The sequence below is a fragment of the Pyxicephalus adspersus genome, chromosome 9, assembly GCF_032062135.1.
Source record: "Pyxicephalus adspersus chromosome 9, UCB_Pads_2.0, whole genome shotgun sequence".
In the NCBI taxonomy this organism is placed as follows: domain Eukaryota; kingdom Metazoa; phylum Chordata; class Amphibia; order Anura; family Pyxicephalidae; genus Pyxicephalus; species Pyxicephalus adspersus.
The window spans coordinates 37,103,609-37,118,568 of NC_092866.1; the positions used below are offsets into that span (position 1 = coordinate 37,103,609).

At 36.6% G+C, this 14,960-nt stretch overlaps 1 protein-coding gene across 2 annotated transcripts in view; it reads right to left on the reverse strand.

Annotated features, from left to right (window-relative positions):
- Positions 1-8,394: 8,394 nt before the first annotated feature.
- Positions 8,395-14,960, reverse strand: part of MACROD1 (mono-ADP ribosylhydrolase 1) — a 418,223-nt gene continuing 411,657 nt past the window's right edge. Inside the window, exons 10-11 of one of the 2 annotated variants that reach the window (XM_072421469.1) lie at positions 13,511-13,540; positions 8,395-9,185 (exon numbers count right to left, since the gene is read on the reverse strand). In XM_072421469.1, coding sequence (XP_072277570.1) covers positions 13,536-13,540 — 5 coding nt within the window. In that variant the 3' untranslated portion in view covers positions 8,395-9,185; positions 13,511-13,535. The remainder of the gene's footprint in view (positions 9,186-13,510; positions 13,541-14,960) is intronic. The other variant, XM_072421468.1, reaches the window with a different exon arrangement.

The window sequence follows — 14,960 nt, forward strand, 5'->3', positions numbered from 1 at the left end:
AAGATTAGCCTAAGATTGTAAACAGTAGGTAAAATGGGTTACATTATCTAGCAAAGATTGGCCTATGCACAGGAGCACGGGGACTTGGAGAGGGACTGGAAGCGACCACTTTGGTTAGCGATATTGGCCTCAAAGCACAGGAACTCCCATGCTCCTGTGCGTAGGCCAATCTTCTTCCCCGTATGACCCGCCTGTATGCGGGTGGTTCGCCCATCCAATCACGAGGAATGCAAGTGGCATTCCTTGTGATTGATGTGGAGCCTCTGCACGTCATGAGGAATCCCCTTCTGACGTTGCCCACGATACGTGAACGACCCTGGGGGCGCGGGCATATCCTGGGTAACGTCCACAAGCTGGAAGTTATGCTTTATTAGGGGGACTCTGACGACTATGCAGTCCCTGGCGTGTCTGACATCCAATTGGTATGTACAGCACTAGATACTTTTAGATAATGTTGCATCTGCCAAACCATATAAAGGCTGTTTCCAGTTTTGTAAATATTTCTAAATGTTATTAAGGAGCGGTAGGAAATCAAGTTCTGCTATTTGCATTAAAGTTTTCCTGAGATCTGTGCACCAAGATATTTATTAGAAGTTCTGGCCTTTTTAAAGGGGAAGTTTGGCTGCAGATTTCTGTACATTTCATTGGAGAGCATTACATTTAATGCTTCAGACTTTTGTAAATTTATTTTGTAATTGGATACTTCTGCAAAACGCTGCAGTTCAGCTAAGAGATTAGAAAGAGTTACCACTGGAGCAAATTTGAAAAATAAATCATCAGCATATGCTTCAACGTTGTGCTCTATATTTCCTATTAGCAGGCCTTTTATATCAGAGTTGTTACGTATACAGTGTAAGGCTGTAAGGGTATGTTCAGAACGTTTTTTCAGAAGCTCCACAATGTTTCTAGGGGCAGGTTGGCCACAAAACCACCCTATACAGATTTGCATTGAACTGCTCAAAAACAGATGATCAGGCATTTAGAAGTGCCTATAAATGCTTGAAGCAAAAGTTTATAAATCCAGAAAATTGCTTGTGTCCTTGCTAAATAGAGAAAAAAATTGCAAACACAGCGTTTACTGCTGCTGGACACCTGTTACGCACAGCTAGGTGTCTAGGAGCAGTAAACAATGTGTTTACTTTTACTACAGGTCTGAACATAGCCGTATTCATGTGGAAGTAGAAAGATTAAATAATAGGTGGTAAGGTTAAATTGATGACAAAGTGGAATATGTCATGTGTTGCTCTTCATCTGAGATGTATTTACCTAATTATAAGACCTGCCAAAAACCAGATGAATCAATATGCAAAACTTCAGAACTAAAAAGGGTGTACTTTGTTATTTAATACCTTATCCATCATTTGTTCAACATTGTGAAATTGATGTTTTGTTTTTTTGCTGGAAATTAGGTACATAAGGTGCATAAAAACATTCAAATTAACCATAGAATAGTGCTTTTTACCGACTCTTAAACCATACTTTCAGGTGTGTTCAGTGTTTTTTAATTATTTTGTATTTTAGTGGTTTTTGTTCATCAATGATGTTTATTTTACACTGTAATAATATTTCTATGTAGAAGCTGCTGATCTCAAAACAACTCCGGAAACACTGTGTGTGATGTATTTTGTTTGTATTGTTTATTCCCAGTACAAAGAAATAAAAAATGCATTAAGTTTAAATTTTTATTACATGTTTTTTGACCTGTAAAATTTTCTCAACAAACATACCATCCTTGAATTTAAATCTCTTCTTTAAGCCATGTGGATGCACAGCAATGAATCATCAAACCAACAAATATCAAAGAAAGCTTTTTTTCTTGAATTAAAAATACTGGTCAAAAGTAAAAGTGAAGTGCAACTCCAGCTAATGATTTCCTTCAATTTGATAGAATGCAAAAAAAAAAAAAACTTTCCAATAAATTTATTAAAGGGGTCATTTTTTTTTTTATACTTGATACTTCATACTCCTGAAAAGCAATTTTTGGATTACCCTTCACTTTTTCTTTTGTAACCATTTTATCTCCTAAATGCCTTGTTTTCTTATATAGGGTTTATCGGCTGAATGTATGTTTTGATTTAATTATATCCCAATCATGGTATATATTTTTTCTGTTTAGTTTTACAGAATATTTTGCACACACACACAGTATAGAAATATAGGATAATAATAATATTCGTATGGTGGATATTAGGAAGAACGTTATCGGTGTCACTTAGGCTTAGTCTACATGGACTGTTTCCCCAGAGTTTAACCTGAGTCCTTTAAAGCCCATGTTTGAAGTCCCCATGCATTCCAATGGGCTAATATACACCAGGAGGTTTCCATCAGGTACGTTTTTGAGCGCTATTTTAAATGTTGCTTGCAACTTTTAAAAATTTAAAACACTGGATAAACACGGGAAAACGCATGCCCTGCGATCCTGCACTGTCAGGAGGATTTCCAGGGCTGTGCTCATTGCAACCCTGTAAATCATCCTGTCATTGAGATAACCTGTAAAAAAAAAAAAAAAGGTTTTGTTACACAAACACACACACATTTAATAAAATAATTAAACAATAAAACCTCATCCAATTTTACAAATATTTTAACCCTTTCAGGGTTTTATGTACCCCTGTACTCATTCCCTCAAAGGATTAAAAGTAAAACTTTTATAAACCCTTATGTCAAATTGCGGCAATTCGCGGTAAATGTGTCATAGGCGTTTATAAAAGTTTTTTTAGCGTTTTTTTAAAACGCTTGTAAAAGTGCATATAAACGTGGTAGGAACGTTTAAATGCGTTTTTAAAACCGTTCATGTAGACCCAGCCTAAGCTGCAGAACCCTGTTTGAGAAACACTGATACAAATAATTTATCTCTATTAAAAGACATATAGGTCAGTTGTAATGCACATTTAACCCTCTAGATGGCAATATAATTATATGATTATGGAATATCTGACCTTAGTTTTGCTGAGTTTAAAGACTAGTCAGGTTCCTTTACTGTCATGCATGGCAGACATTATGGCATTTTGTTATACATTTTCTACATTTGTTGAGCTGTGATTCTGAGTTCTAACACTTTAATGTAGTTCATAATGTATCCTCTAAGTGGCAGCAAATAACTTTTGAAATATTGCAGCAATGCATTACTGATACACATTACTTACCCACAAGAAGTAAAATGAGAAAATTAATAACAGAGTTGAAATGTTGTTTTGAATCTCGATTGCTAATAATTAAAATTTAAAATGTAAGCCTGATCATCTGTTACTGAAAGTAAGCTCCAAGAAAACATATGAAGTTAAAAATGATATACAGGCTGAGTCACACAAATTTGGTGCAGTGTAATACTGTCTGTCTAATCTATCATTTTAAACCTTGCTTTATTTGTTTTTTTATTTAGTTTGCCTACTTGAGGCTCCTAAAACCTTGTCTTTTATTTGCTGGTATTGCAATGGTGCTTTCAAATACTGTAACTAAATTAATAATGGCCTCTCTACAATTCTAATAACTACCACTAAGGTGTTTACATGACATGATAGGACGATGGGTATATACGACTTATTCCTTTTTCCAGGGTCAGGGTCAGGGTCAGGGTCAGGGTCAGGGTCTACCCCCCCCCCCCCAAACCCAGGATAGGAGAAGTAGTAGCAAAGTGCACGTAGGTTTATAGAAGAGAGGAGCATGGGAAACATTTTGTACCTGAACTTTTGAAAGGAGTTTTAGATGAAAATGTTTAACCGGCTTGTTTTATATCAGTATGCTTTTTGTTAGCATACGAACTAAGCTCCTGGTAAATCACTGCCAAAAAAAATGTAAGAGGCTAATATGTCAGGTTCAAATACTTTAAAAATGGCTTGTATTTATTATACACTTAAATGTCAAATTTGGATTTAAAATACAATAGAAATACATTGCCGATAAATGGATTTATATTTTTAATTTTGTTTAGCCAGTATTATTATTACTTGTTAGAAAGTACAGTCAGAAGTGTGGCCTAGCATTTAGTTTGTAGACCCAAGCACTGCGACACTAGAGGAAGACACATGGTCCCCTATACCTAGAAGCACTATGAATTGTATCCACTGCGCCATTCATTTATTATTTCCGGAACATGCAAGGGAAGCCGGGTATAATGAATTGCATGTGCAACTCAGAATTTGTCAGCTGGGCGGTGATCAGGCAGATAAGAACCGTTGCCAGTCCCCTTCTGCAATCACCCCCTTCCTGAGTGTAGGGATAGGGAGTAGTGTGACAATTATAAGGCACAGATTGATACCACTCTGTATTCATTAATGCTTAAACAAATGTATTTTATTGAATGCAACCCAGTATAGGTACTTAGTTGTGATGCAGTGCTCAAGTCAAGTCAAGACATAAAAATCTTTTGACAGGCAATGTTTCTAATAACTTGGGGTGTTTAGCTGTTTCCTTGGAGTTTAGATGTAACAAACTGTAAATGAGCTTAACATGAAAAAACATTCATTGACATGTAGTGCAGTATACTGTATGTAAAATTTACAGCAGAAAATTTTCTGTCATTTTCAACAGCTAAGCATATTACCACCGTCCCCTTCACCTGTAACACAGAAACCTTCTAACTTTCACTTTAGGCACATTAGGGATTATTGGCACCACACTGTGTCTAGCTACAGAGATAAGCAATGGTTTATCTTTATCTAGTGGTTATTTTAAGCCTATTTTTACTTAGTTACATAGTAGTTACATAGTAGGTTAGGTTGAAAAAAGACATAACTCCATCAAGTTCAACCACTAGGGAAATAAACATATCCCAGATATAAATCCCTATAGATATAGTTGGTCCAGAGGAAGGCAAAAAACAGTTACTGTTATTTTTACTTTAAAGCCCTAATACCCAGTTATATCCTGTGCTTCTTGAAAAAACTCCAGCTTTTCCTTAAAGCAATGTATAGTAGTGGCTGAAACTACTTCCTGAGGGAGCCGATTCCACATTTTCACAGACCTTACAGTGAAGAATCCCTTCCTCATCTGGAGCATAAGCTTCTTTTCCTCCAGACAAAGAGTGCCCTCTTGTTCATTGTAACGATCTCAAAGTGAATAATGGTGAAGAGTGTTTTCTATATGGACCATTTATATATTTATAAAGGGTGATCATATCCCCCCTTAAATGTCTCTTCTCAAGGGAGAATAGATTCAGTTCAGCTAATCTCTCCTCAAAGCTGAGCTCCTCCATTTCTTTTTATAAATTTAGTTGCCCTTCTCTGCACTCTCTCCAATTCCACAATGTCCTTTTTGTGAACTGGTGCCCAAAACTAGACTGCATATTACAGATGTGGTCTGACCAATGCTTTGTACAGGGGCAGGATTATGTCTCCATCTCTGCAGTCTAATCCTCTTTTAATACGTACTTTTAATACGTAATAAGTACTTTGCTAGCTTTGAATATTGCAGCTTGGCATTGCATGCTGTTATTAAGTCTATGATGTACCAGATACCCCAGATTCTTTTCCTTTTATGAGTCCCTTAAATGTATTCCCCCTAGACAGTATGATTCATGCATGTTGTTAGCCCCCAAGTGCATAACTTTACATTTATCTATAATAAATATCATTTGCCACTTGGTGCCCAGTCAAACAGTATATCCAGGTCTGTTTGTAGAATTATTGACATCCTGTATTGACTTAATTCCATTACATAGTTTGGTGTCATCTGCAAACACGGAAATGGTACTTTTAATCCCAATCTCTATATCATTTATAAAGATGTTAAACAGTAAAGGTCCCAACACTGAACCCTGGGGTACACCACTAATAACCTTGGACCATTCAGAGTATGGATCATTAATTACAACTCTACAGTCTCTCAGTTCTCATATTCATTTACAGATTGACTTTTCTAAACCTATTGACCCAAACTTGCATTAACCGTCTGTGGGGTACAGTGTCAAATGCTTTAGCAATGTCCAAGTACACTATATTAACTGCTATTCCACTGTCTACCTGTTTACTTACTTCCTCATAAAAAGAGAGTAAACTTGTTGGACAACTTCTGTCTTTCTTGAAGCCATGCTGACTATCACTTATAAAAATTTTTTCTAGCAGAAACTCCTCCATGTGGTTCTTTATCAAAATCTCTAGGACCTTTCCAACTATGGACGTTAAACTAACTGGCCTGTAGTTACCTGATAATGACTTTGCTCCATTTTTGAAGGTAGGAACCACATTGGCCTTACACCAATCCATCGGTACCTTGCCAATGACTATAGAGTCTTTAAAAATTAGAAATAATGGCTTTGAAATAACCGAGCTCGGCTTTTTGAGGACACGTGGATGTAATCCAAAGGTCCTGGTGCTTTGTCAACCTTAATTTTTCCCAGCTGTTTCTCAGTCATATCAATTCTGAGCCATTGTGACTCATTTAGGGCAGTGACATTGCTATTATGAACTTGCACTTCAGCTGTGCCATTTTCCTTTGTGTACAAAGAGCTAAAAAAAAGTGTTTAGCAAATCTGCCTTTTCTTTATCCCCACTTACCAACCCAGAAACACCCTTTATGGGGCCTACATGCTCAGATCTATTTGCTATTTATATATTTAAAACATTTTTAGGGGTTTGCCTTACTTTCCTTTGCAATGTGTCTTTCATTTTGAAGTTTTGCACATTGTATCTCCTTTTTACATCTTTTGTTATATGCTTTATAGTTTTCAAACGATGAAGGTGATCTTTCGTTTTTATATTTTTGGAATGCTCTTTTCTTGTTACTTATGGCTTTTTTAACATCAGCTGTGAGCCACATAGGTTTTTAAAAAGGTTTTGTAAAATCCGACTTGAACATTCCAACTTCTGTTTTTTGATGACAATATTTTCCCTCAGCTGCCGTTAATAATGGAAAATTTGCTCTCCTAAAATTAAATGTTTTTACTATTCCTGTTTTTGCTTCCTGTTTAAAACTTACAATAAATTCAATCATATTATGGTCACTGTTACCCAGATTCTCTTTTATATAGACATTTGTTATAAGCTCTGCATTGTTAGAAAGAACTTAGTCCAGCAGAGTATAATTTCTAGTTGGGGCTTCTATAAACTGTACCATAAAATGATCTTGTATTAAATTCACAAATTTCCTCCCTTTTGCTGTTCCTGTAGTGCCATTACTACAGTCAATGTCAGGGTAGTTGAAATCTCTCATGATTAAAACACTTCCAATTTTTGCTGCTTTTTTTATCTGTGCTAGTAGTGGATTTTCTATTTCTTCCTTAGCACTGGAGGGTCTAGGGCAGACTCCAATATTTAATTGTGTGATATTCACCCCCACATTCAACTCCACCCACAATGCCTCAACCTTATCGCTTGTTCCATCCGCAATTTCTTCTTTCACATTCACTTTTAGATCACTTCTCACATACACACAGACACCACCACCCTTTTGTTTGACGTCTTCACGAAAGAGAATATACCCAGGAATATTGACAGTCCAGTCATGCGAAGAACAAAGCCAAGATTTAGCAATGCCAACTCTCTTCACTCATTAAGGCTTCTAACTCCCCTATTTTGTTTGCTAGACTTCTAGCATTGGTGAACAGGCTCTTTAAACCATTGCTGCTTTTACCATCATTGTTTGCCAAATCATTTTGTTTTTCAGTACAACTAGTACTGCACAATCCAATGTTTGTTTGTAACATTGGAAGCTTCATACACTTATCCATAACCCTCCCCCCAACTATCCCCAATCCCCCCTCAACTAGTGTCTGACCCCTGACTAACCTTTCTGCCACCTTATTTAACTGTCCCACCCCCCTCTGTCCTAGTTTAAATATCCCTCCACCATTCCCCTAAATCTTTCCCCTAGTACAACAGACCACTTTTCATTTAGGTGCAAACCATCTCAGGTATACAGGTTGTACCTTAATGAAAAGTCTATCTATTTAGCTATATAAGCTCCCTCTGCCCTTTCTTGTGTTGAGCATGGCACAGGCAATATTCCAAAGAATATACCCTTGGCGATTCTTTACCAGAATTTGTAAAAGCATGGCCCAAAAATTAGCACAAAAGAAAAGGCTGATGGAATCACCCAAGACACTGTATTTGTATCTAAAACTCAGATAAGGAACTCAATCAAAAACAAATTATTTCTTTTGCCAGGTTTGATTTCTGGCTAAAGTATGATAAAATTTGATAAAAAAAAATCTATTCACAGTGAACCTGTGAGAGAAAACTTGCATAGTGCCTTTTATTCTCACTCTCTAACCATTAGCATACTGTGAGAGCACAGTTGGTCACTCTAATTTCTATGTGGATGGTAAAGCAGGTCAAACACATGCAGATTACCACTTTATTTGCCTGTGAATTACCAGAAGGTCCAGTTTTAACCAATATTCCCCTTCTTCTATAGCCATCTCTTTGGCCACAAACACTTTAATAAAGATTCTTTGAATAGAGCAATAATAAGTGTTTAAGTCCCAAGACAACAGATATAATGGGCGATAATAGTCCAAATGATTACCAGATTACTTGAGAATAATTCTCTGTAGGCAATTGTCTTTGTTAAATAATACCAGTTCATGTTTTTACCATGCAGGAGAATTCCATTTTAAATGTTAGCTGCTTCACTTCAGTGAGAAAATGTTTAGAACTAGTTGCTATAAAATTTAATGACTGAGATGGAACTATTTTAAATGTGTTTTTTCATTTAGCAGTAATCCTTTTGATAAAGAATATTTGTTGAATATTCTTTAAAGAATTTTCTAAATACTCAAACCATGTGTGGTCAGCTTCAATCAATAAAATGTTACATTCTGTTCCAAGTATTTGTTATTTATGAATAAAGTGTTGGAATTTTTAGTGTTTGCACTATGAATTATCAGGGTAGTCATGTTTCTCCAGCGCGGGCATTGGGTATTCAAGCCATCTCGGATGGCTGTCTTTTATGTTGACAGTTTTCTAGCTGTAGTGTTTCTCAAAGTGATAGGTCATTGGCTTTCTTAGATTAATGGAAAAACAAATCAATAAGTGGTTTTAAGCTCAGCTCCTAATGAAATTATTAGGGCGGTTCTCTCTCTTTCATTATTTGTAGTGCCTACTGTTTGGGGTAAATAATCACACTATTAAGGTTTGTGTATCATTGACTTTACTGATATCAGAGTAAGAGTGTGAAAGAGAACGGATAATAGATCATATCTAGTTCAATCGGTCTTCACACACAGAACTACAGCAAGTCTTCTGGGCCTGCAATAGGAAAAACAATATCAGTGTTAAAAGATCAAATATATTCATTAGGACACCATACAACCTTAAAGAGAATTCATCAGGGCAGAAATTTAGAAACTGCTATTGTGGACTAGTTTTCAAATTTGCATAAAATCCAGGTGTCAGTCTTTTCCTTGCTTCACTACTTGGTGGGTTAATTACCTCCAAAGCATGAAATGGTGTATGCTCATTTCAAGTGTCCTCACACCTGATACATTTAGGCTTGTTCCATGTCATAGATTCACCAATTGGTGAAGATAGAATCAGGATGACATCACCTGAGCTGGAACCATAAAAAAAATGAAAATGTAGTCATCAAAGGTTCCCACATTCTTGTCATGACAGGTTCCCATTAAGGATAATATATCCAGTTTGGTAAAGGTATATCTGTTACAATGTAATGGTGCACCTGGTATTACAAGAATAAATAATTTTATTCTTGTTCCAAATGTGAAGGTGATGGATGAACCCCTTTGTATTATGTGAAATGGATTGGACCAGCAGTGTGATTCTGAGAGAATGATAGTGGTTGGCTTTGCTGATTCCCTTCTGAAAATGTTTGTTGCATGGTTTTATTGTTTTCTATAGGGTAGAAAAGGTCCCATCCCATACTTTTAGTGATTAGTGTTATGTTGGTGAATGAGCAGGTTATGAAAAAAGAGAAAGGAAGAAGAAGGGGGTAAGAAGAGTTAAAGAAAATACCAATTGACTTTTCATGAAAATTTTACTTTACCTTCTCTATCCAAAAAAGGAAAAATGGCTAAATAGCTGAAAAAAAACGTTTAAAGCAAAAGACAGCATGGTAATCAGGAACATGTACATTTTGGACAAGAAGCAGCAATGGCAGACACTCTAGTTATCACCTTTCCTCTGGATTTCTAGTTGCAGCCTAAACATACAGCAAATGACAGTCTAATGTAAGACAAGACCATGATTGTTCATAATGCTGTCACATCGGTGTCACTCTATAGCCCCATGGTATGTCAGGCTTTTGGATTCATATACTACATTATGTTCTCCATTGACCAGTAATCAGAATCCATATCCAACAGAAAATAAATCTCCATTTCATCAAGACGTTGTAGAAGAACCTTTTAAATTGTCGGAAAAGCAAGCCCTACCTAGAACTATAGCAGAAACACTGAGCAGCAAGAGTTAGCAGGACCCAGCATGTGGGACGTATGCAGATAATTACCATCATGAGAGTGGTTGCTGTTAGACAAATAAGAAAAGTGATGAGACAGAAGCAGGATAGAAAGGCAAGTCATGAACACCATTTTTTGTGTGGTTTTAGCTCTCACCCTGGGGTCAAAAGTGTTCACAGTGATCATATCCCTAGTTCTGGCACCTCTCTGACACTACAAATGAACAAAGGTATTTTCTATTATTTTAGAAAGGCTATCCAGGGCTATATTTGATAGAGCTGAAAGCCCAAATTATATGACATTGCCTAAATACATGCATGCAGGAATTACAGCAAACTGTGCTGAAGTTTGATTACCCCAACATCAGCAGAAAAGTCTCTGCCTGATACTAGGCTGTTTCCTTCCTTATCCACAATGTAAGCTGTGTTATCAGCAATGCTCAGTGCTCAGAATAAATCCAGGTACACATGTGCAATAAGTGTCGTTAGAAACCGAACGACTAACGATTATGCACGATTATTTTGAACAATCGTATTGTGCACAAATCTGTGCATGCTGTAACAATACGATCGTTCAAATATAATCCACCAATAATGTACACACGCTAGATACGATTGTTTGAACGACGCAGAAAGTGACATGTAAAGGAGAAAGTGTACTGCAGAACCATCAACGCTCACTGAACGACCGTACACACAATAGATTGCAAACAATCGTTGCCCAATCATCCACCGGGGCGGTCAATCATTTCCAGCAACAATCCTCGGCATCGTTGTGCACATTTTTTGTTAACAATTATCGGACAAACAGTCGTTAGTTTCCAACGATAATTATTGCACGTGTGTACGCAGCCTAAAGAGTTTTCTGATTGCAGATAAGAAAGCTTTCACAAAGGACAGAGGTCTTTATCTGCAGTTAAATGCCAGGCCTGTGACTTTTATGGTTAGGCTGGGTGTGCTTTAAAAACCAAACCCAATGGTAAGACATTGAGCAGTTACTGTTCTGATGCACCCTCTCTTTAGATACAGGGGTATAACACTGATCCCTACAGATATGGGGGATTGGTGGGGGGAGGGGTGTCAAGCACTATATTGACCTGTTTGAGATTTTTGACTATAAAAAAAAAAATAATTCACAAAGATTATCATACAGGCCATCAATAATATAATTGGTTTCTGTCTGGTTTTAATAGTAAGGTTCTTTGAGATGTTTATGGATAAGAACAAGTATAATGAGTCAAGTAATTTGGTGATAAAATACTGATTCATGATATAAATATTTAATCTGGTAAATTCCCTTTGGACCAAAACATTTCGGTCCCTCTCTATTTGTGTGATCAGGGTTTTAATAGTAGTACTTGGTGAATGTGCTTTACTGTCCCTTTATCATAATGGTGGTCCATGGGGGTCTATTTCTAAATGGTATCAATAAGGCCTCCAGCACAATATGAAAATAGTTCCCTAGCTAATCTAGGGGATTTTGTTGCATAAACTGGTGCACGTGAGTTTCACAAGGCTTTCCCAGTTGAAACAATTCACACACATCTAGCCATCAACATGATTCTAAATGAAAATGTGATTTGTCTGACCAGGCCACCTTCTTTCTCTGCTCCATGGTTCAGTTTTGCAGCTAATGTGCTAATTTTAGGCGCTTTGGTAAAGAGGGAAAAGAGCTTTGGTAAAAAGGGAAAATCTTATGGGAAAGTAGTATATATCATTTTTAAAAATACCCCCTTTAATTTGTACAGAGTTATTGAAAACAGTATACTATGTATGTATATTATTGATTTTGTTGAGCGGGATGGCAAATATTGTAACATTATTCATTATGTTAAAATATGCAAGTCTAAAATACGGTTACTAGATTGCAAGAAAAATTAAAAGCTTCCCCAAAATATAAGACCTCTGGTTATTGTATTACCTCCCTAAAGACTTAGATACCTCGCTGCTAAACATTTAAAGAATGACTCTCTTTATCATTCTGCTGGGCGACAGCAGCAGACAAAGAGCTAGTGGTGGCCTCTTGGGTGCCAGTCTCTCTCCTCTTCACCCTTCCCTCCCCCTTTTCTGCTCCCCACATATTCCCATGCCAACTCCCAGAAAATGTAAGAGCCAGGGCCAGTAATATAGAGAAGATCCTGGGTACCCCTGGTTTCTGGGGAGACCTGACCAGCAAAAAGGGTGGCTTTACGGAGGGCTTATGGGCCAAACAGGGTAATAAGTTGTATACGTTTATGCATTGTAGTAAGATTGTCTATAGGGATGCTCAGAGTCAAAGCCAAGTCAAAGCTACTGTAATATGCGTCTGGACTCTAGGTGTTCAGAGTCTGGACATGATATGTCTGGTGTAATGTATACCCAATTGTCCTGGTGTGGACATTTTGTGTATTTTATTTTTGTATTTGTGTATTGGTTACTCATTAAAACTTTTAAAATACTCATAAAAATTACTAAAAAATATGCAAATCTGAACTATATTTTTGCAAGTATAGAACAGCAAGCATGTAAAAAGAAAAAAAAAAAAACAAAAACATTGCATGAATATATCATAAAATGTACCAATTTGAAGCACAATTCTGGTTCACGTTAAAATTTGCTGTGGAATTGTTTTGCAGGGAACATATGACAATACAGCAAAGTCCACTCATATGAGAAGACAGAAGTATTAATCCTTTGTATAATATGATGTTCTTTTGTCTAAGATATGCCCTGTAGCATTCTACACAGAGCTGTTTAAAATGAGCACCACTGCGTTTTAAATGGTGAAAGAGGTCTAATTTAATATCATTTTAAAAACAAAACACATAATATGATGCAACATTACATAAAAAATCAGCTGAACTGCCAAGAGAAGATAATATAGCAGTTCCGAGTTTCAAAGTCATAAATGAAAGACAGTTTGGGAAGGAATATTAGATGTCAGAAAATGTATCCTTATAGTCATGTTTTCATCACTACCGAGTTTCACAATATACAGAAGGAGCCAACCAAACAAAGCAATTAGTATGCAAGTATTATTTGAAACAACAGTATTAATAAAGCACAATCAAATTACAAATTCATGCCCTTATAGGGTGTAAAATGTAAACATCATTAGCTTGCAGGCACTTAACACACATTAACAGGTTAGCCTTCCCTGACTTGCACACAATGTTCTTACCCTGGGACTCACGAAGGCTTCTGTTTTATTCTGGAAAAGCACAGAGAGCTGTAACCTGAGTGAATCGATTAACCTGTCTCATATCCACATAATTTCTCTCTAGACACTAGCAGATCTTTCCAAAACCTGACATGTGGTTTACTTGGTAACAGAATCATGAAAATAGCCAGTGGCTGCTTGAATATTACAAATATGAGTGGTATATTTACCCGAGAGCGATTTTAGCTACTTGTCTGCCTTCCTCTTTGCTATCTAAATTTAATATTTTATCCATGTAAACATGAAATAATAAAAAATAATGACTATGGTATGGTAACTGGTATGTTTTTATGACATTCTTATGGTTCTCTTCATTGGGCTTCTTTAACTGATATACCTGTATGGTTTCTGTTTTCTGGAATCCTTAGACAATTTTACAGATAAAGAGATAATTTAGAGCACAATTTCTTATGCCTCATTACATTTAAAAAGTTACAACCACTTTGCTCTTTAGGTGAAAAGTCATAGATTCTCTAAAAGACACCCTGTCACTTACAGCTGCAAGCACACGCGGCTGTCAGGATACCCAGCGGGACTTGAGAGTAACATTTTACAATCCATTGGACTTCCAATATAGGTTCTGGAGCTAAATCTATTTCTGCATCCTCTATCGCTAGAACACCTCTTTAGGGTCAAATCTCACCAACCAATTGTCTAGGAGCCCCTTCAAAATGTTATCATAACTCTTTGACATTACATACTATCAAACATCTTCCATGGTGTCTACGACATTTACTTACACCTCGGGGTATGTGCCTACAGCTCTCAGCCAAATACTTTTGCTGAGATTCCTCCTCTGCAGACTTCCTAAACAAGTGTAACACACCTCCGACTATACAGGAGGTAGCAACTGAACTACCAAACAGATCCTAAGCTTAAACTCCCCTGAGGAAGCCTATGAAGGGGAAACGTGTCGGGACCGCATAAGACGCGCACGGTTAATAGCTAGTTGCATAATTGTCTAGGAAATAAATTCCGGTCGGTTGATGTACAAACCAGACTGGATATATATTTTATTTACGCTTGTAAAACAATTATGTATGAAATTGAATTTACACTAATACATAATTATCTATTCAAACAAAAAACTGTGAACAAATACCTCTTTCTTTCTCCTTTTTTCTTTTGTATCCTAAATATACATAAAGGTACTCAACACCAATTCCCAAAAGAGGATTAGTAACTCTCCCCAATCAATTTACACCCTGGAAAAAAACAAGGTTGCTTCAATGAGGTAGTACTGTGCTTATCACCAATAATTAAACTGTTAATTTTTTTTTCTTTATGCTACCTCATCATAACCTAAGCGGTTATCTCTTCTTGTTTGTTTAGGTTTTACTTCTATATTATTCACTGATAAAGGCTTTTGAGCCTCAAACAGTTGTATGCAAGAAGGAATAAATGGCCTACT